Genomic DNA, 5,590 nt, shown 5'->3' on the forward strand with positions numbered 1-5,590 from the left:
TCTTAGTTAGGAGGAAGAAAAAATGCATAGCATGAGGATTATTTAACTAAAGCTTTATTATGTATGCCTTTTCCCCAAGCTACAAGCACTGTTTAGCATTAAATTACATTGTGCGTACACAGCTACGACAGTTTACATTTGCTCAGGAATATATAATTACATTAAAAATAAATAACTGTTCCATAATTTAATTGGCTCTTAAAAGGTTTCTCTAGGGGGAAAACAAATGTTTGTGTTCTTCAAGAAAGTGGTATATACAAATCATCCACTGTGTGCTCACCCTAAACATGAGGAAACCTAAGGATGAAGTTCTGGGCATTTTTTTCCCTACAATGCAATACAGCTTTGCACTTAGTCACTGTTCACAGGGTGAAGGGATAGAATGATATAGGCGCCATCTTTTGTCCAAGTGTATAGCTGTAGAACATTCTAAATGGAATACGGAAAACAAAAAAAAAATAACCCTGACATTGACAACTGTTTCAAGGAAAACAGAACCAAAATCAAGAAAAACGTGGGGCGCCTGGGTGGCGCAGTCGGTTAAGCGTCCGACTTCAGCCAGGTCACGATCTCGCGGTCTGTGAGTTCGAGCCCCGCGTCGGGCTCTGGGCTGATGGCTCAGAGCCTGGAGCCTGTTTCCGATTCTGTGTCTCCCTCTCTCTCTGCCCCTCCCCCGTTCATGCTCTGTCTCTCTCTGTCCCAAAAATAAATAAACATTGAAAAAAAAAAATTTAAAAAAGAAAAACGTGAACATCGACCCTAAAAAGGACAAATGTTATACCACACAGAAATGCAACATAGGGATTTAGAAAAACACTCATTTTACTGCTCTAGGAGACAGATGATAGGATGAGGAAGTCTAGACCAATTGGAACGGAGTCAGCTGTTAACAAAAATGGAACACGGTACAATAATTTGACCTCACAGAGGAAATGACTAACTACAGTGAAACCCCACATGTCTATTTGTAATATATTAACATACCAGATATCAAAAATATAAAGTATGGATTTTCCCCCTTAGGTTTACAATAAACTCTCAAAGCTCTGGTGAATACACTTATTTACAAGCCTTCTCTAGTTAGCAGCACATCCTACACAGATACATGCATGCTACTTTTTACCATGAGAATTATAGTCCTCATCTCAAAACCAGTGACTTGCCTTTTTACCCATAATTATATACATTTCATTCCCATTATAAGACACTTAAGACCTGTCTAGTGGTACATTTTAAATGACATATCGCATAAAAAAGAAGCTTGATTTTTAAAATGGATCATTTTAGTACTATAGCATGATGCGTTGAATTTGAACAGTTGAAGCAGAATGTGGTAAGTGCATTGTACTGTTTAATTCACAGCTGTAGGAAAATGTTTGATTTTTAAAATATAAGAACTGAGGAGTTATGAGGAGTAAAATACTAGAACACAGTGAATGAATAAATAAGAATAAGATGATTTTTCATCAGTGGCCATTCATTATTTTGCTTTTAGGAACCCGGAAGAAATTATCTTCTTTCAATTTCAAATGTTCTGGTAAATCTAGTCGTTTCTTGGCTTCCTCGATATCACCTTGAATTGCTGAAATAAGGGACTCTGTAGAGAGAACACAGCAGGCAGATGATGAGAAACTGCCGCTCTACTCTCTCTCCTCGTTCAGACTCTCCTGAAAGCTCACAGGCTGGCAGCGCCTTTAGCACAGGGGAGACGCCCAATAAATGTCTGTCCCGTCCCTTCTTCCGGACTGACGTAAACATCAATGGTACCCAAAAGATGTCCCTCTTCTCCTGGCAATTTCTCAGAGAAAGGCATTAGCAAAAAGTGTGTCACAAGTACCAAATGGAAGGAAGATTCACGATCAAGCCTCTTCAGTATTTACATTTGTAAAAGACCCTCTCCAACAGAATCAAAGCAACCACACCACGCTGACATACTTGATGCTCTATGTTTCAAATACCGACTTAGTTTGTTACACTTCAAGCACCGCAAAGCATCTTTATTCACGACAGCATTCTCTCTTGTTCCTTGAACTATGAAAAGGAAATAGAGATTTCACTAACTTCATACTGTTGGGAGAGAAGCAGCCAGCCTACTGATACTGATAAGAAGCATCACATACTTATGTGACCCTGGACAAACTATTTAACCCTCCTCTGCCGATCTCCTCACCTGTGAAATGGGCAAAATAATTCCTCATGCTATGGTGGGGGAAGTGACTTGATTCATGTAAGGCACTTACAGTGCCTGGCACATACTAAATGCTCAAATACCATCTCGCCTGCCGTGCTGTTACTAGCAGAAGCATTAGAAGTGGCTGCGGTAATACCTAAGAAGACCTAAATGGAACTTTACCTAAAGAATCGAAGTTCTTCTCAGGTCTGAGGTAGCCAACGATGGCCACATTGAGGATTTCCCCATAGAAGTCCTCTTCGAAGGTATGCATGATATGAGTTTCCTATAGTTAAGAAATATCAAAAAGATTACCATCAGATCACAGAATACCTGACATTTGAAATATTGCCTTCACATTTACGGTGGGGGGTCATTTAAATGAAACCATGAACGCTTGCTAAATTTTTAAAGACAGGTTAAAATCTAAGTGTAGTTTTCCTCCTGAATGCTTCCATCAGTCCTGTTCCTGCTCCTGACCTTACATGTAAACATTGTATCTGAGTAAGGCAGATGTTATACCACAAATATTGAGCACAATGCTAAGCAGTTCTGGGCCATCTCTACTGTTTTTACCAGTACTTAGTCCTGTGGTTTTCCAACTGTGACACGCTTCTATAAACTCTTCAAGGACGCTCAAATTTATACCAACTCTGTTCCTGCCATGCGCCTGAGCTGACCAAGACTCAGCCCTATCTCGCAGATTAAGCTGTTAAGTGGTAGGGGTACTGTGAACAGAGCAGAAGGGTATGCCCTTAAGGTAGTTTAAGAGGAAAGAAAAAAAAGCGTCACCTGGCAATTTATCAGAAAGCACCATTTGTGTAGTAAGCAGCTCTATCTTAGCAGGATGAGCAAGTAATTAAAAAGTGAATGAACTAAATTGTGGCAAGCTCAATTTTATAAAACATGCTCTTAAGTCATTCACTTTAAAAATTTTTTTTAATGTTTACTTATTTCTGAGAGAGAGAGCACAGAGCATGAGCAGGGGAGGGGCAGAGAGAAAGGGAGACACAGAACCCAAAGCAGGCTCCAGGGTCCGAGCTGTCAGCACAGAGCCGACAAAGGGCTCAGACTCACAAACCATGAGATCACGATCTGAACCGAAGTCGGACACTGAGCCACCCAGGCGTCCCATAAGTAATTCACTTTTATCTCCAGTGAGGATAAGTCCATGGGCAGCTATAAAAATTAATATTGCAATTTTGGCTTGAAACTCTACTTTTTATTTTCTACAGGACTTGAAAGACAAATGCACCAAAATTCCTAACTTCAGAATGTTAAAGGCAATCCTCGCGGTAACCGCACAGAAAATAGTTATGTCAAGTACACAAAAGGAAATAAGGTAATCAAAATTTGTCACTGAAAAAAAAAAAATTAAAAAACAAAAGGCAGTAGTGGAAGAAATATCAAAAAGGCTGTAAGGCATTTAGAAAACAGCAAAATAGCAGAAGTCCCTCCTCAGCAGTCATTAGCTTACATGTAAATGGATTAAACTCTCCAAAGAAAAGGCAGAGATTAACAGAACGATTAAAAAGCACAATCCAATTATACCCCCCCCCCTTTTACAAGAGATCATTTTCTTTAAGAGATTCGCTTTGGATCCAAAGACACGATACACTGAAAGGAGGACAAACTCTTCCATTCAAACAGTAACTAAACACTTGAAAATCCTTCAAGCCCGCTGCCAGAAAGCCTAGTCATTTGGACTATGCTGTGAGCACCACTGGGGAGTTCTACATGCATCTGCTACTGAATGTTACCTTAAATCATTATCCCATTTCCAGTTACAGACCTAGATATAACTCTTACCATGGACTTTTTTGTATTTTTGTAGTACGGGTTCCATCCTATGCTCACCACCATCTTATGAACATCTCCACTTCCAACACTGGCCCAACCATAATAAATGCCAGTGGATACATCGGCTGGGAGATTGTCAACTACTTGCTCCGGAAAGTTGGCTAAAGAACAGAAACAAATATTACGAGTGTTAATAGCGTCATAGTAAATCTTTATAAAAATCGCAGGCAAGGAAGCATAGTCTAAATCATTAGGCTCACCAGAGTCCCAGGACCCTGCCCTGCCTATGCTTATCAATCCCACCCTCCTTCCATAGTCTGGCTCAGGTTTTTCTTTCTCATCTCCATGTGGATAGGTTAAGAACAATTAAGTGTATACACATCTCCAAAAAAAACACATACTCTTGAGGCAGAAGAAAACGGGTGCACGAACAGCTGGGGTTTTTAGATCTGGGCTTTCTTAAGGAGGTTCGGAATCTCTTGAAACGATTCTTATTCTCCAAATATGGGCGCCTACGTCCCAAGCTCAACAACCGGGGGTAACCGTGGTATGTGTTTTACAGGATGAATTACACATGATCAGGTCCTGCCTACTGAAACGAATGTCGACAGACCAGAAAGGAGATCTGATTCTCATCCAATTACTAGCAAGACACTTAAAGACAACAAAAAACCTTGCAGCTGGCTTGGCGATCTAACCAGCCCGGTTCACGTTACGTTTTCTAACGGGGAAGCCGCGTGCCAGGCCTGGCAGCTCTAGCTCGGTTGGATAGGGAGGCGGGAAAGAGGGGTCCCGAAACTCCGCTCGCCTTTCTGTCCTCACCACCCCTCCGGCCCAGTTCCTCGGTGAGCTGGGAGCCAGGGACAGGGACGCGTTTCCTCAACCCGCCTCAACAAAGCAGAAACCAGGCGGAGCGGAGGGCGTCGCCTCTGCCCTCGGCCCCAAGTTCCCCGTCTGACGTCCCCGCTCCCGCCCGACCCAACCCCGCGAGTCGGAGGGGTGCCCCAGAGGGGGGCCCGCGACCGTCCGCGCTCACCTGTAGGGATGCCCAGCTGCTTGGAGCCGCGGCCGAAGCCCCGCACCACCTGGCCGCGGCAGAAATACGGCAGGTGCCTCATGACGCCGTCCGCTCGGGGAGCGGGCTGCGACCGGGGTCGCGGGTCCGGCGAAGCCGCCGTCGAAGCGGTGCCCGGATCTCCCGGACCAGCCGGGGGACGCAAGCGGGAGCTCGGCCGGCCGGCCGGCCGGGAGGGCGGGCGCGCTACGAGCTTGGCGGCGCGGACGACACGCCGCAGTGAGTCCGTCACGCCGCCGACCCAACAGGGGCCGCCGAGCGACCCAGAGCTCGTGTCTCCGCCCCGGGAGCTGCGGCGGCGGCGGGTACCCGTGCGGGCGGCGGGAGGGAGGGCGGGAGGGTCAGCGTGGGAGGGCCCGAGCCCGCCCGGCGCCGCGAGCCTGCGCACACTTCCTCAGCTAAACGCCTCACGGCCCTCTCGGCTTCCGTAGCCCCGCCCCCGCGCGGGCCCGCCCCCAGCCGTGGCCCTGCAGCCAGCGCCCCGCCCCTCCTTGGCCTCTCCGGCCCCGGGCCGTGGAAAGTGTGGCTGGAATCGCTCTCGTCTT

At 45.8% G+C, this 5,590-nt stretch overlaps 1 protein-coding gene across 1 annotated transcript; it reads right to left on the reverse strand.

Moving 5' to 3' along the window:
• Positions 1–670: 670 nt before the first annotated feature.
• On the reverse strand, positions 671–5,388 carry RFK (riboflavin kinase). Its single transcript, XM_047102310.1, has 4 exons — positions 5,007–5,388; positions 3,980–4,131; positions 2,354–2,456; positions 671–1,597 (listed from the first exon to the last, which is right to left on the reverse strand). Exons 1-4 carry the CDS (start codon positions 5,086–5,088, stop codon positions 1,467–1,469), a joined length of 468 nt encoding a protein of 155 aa, XP_046958266.1. The 5' UTR covers positions 5,089–5,388; the 3' UTR covers positions 671–1,466.
• Positions 5,389–5,590: the final 202 nt, after the last annotated feature.

Source organism: Lynx rufus, unplaced genomic scaffold (assembly GCF_022079265.1).
Source record: "Lynx rufus isolate CCGP_SWC_20201006 ecotype Redwood Valley unplaced genomic scaffold, mLynRuf1.p SCAF_10, whole genome shotgun sequence".
Taxonomy (NCBI): Eukaryota; Metazoa; Chordata; class Mammalia; order Carnivora; family Felidae; genus Lynx; species Lynx rufus.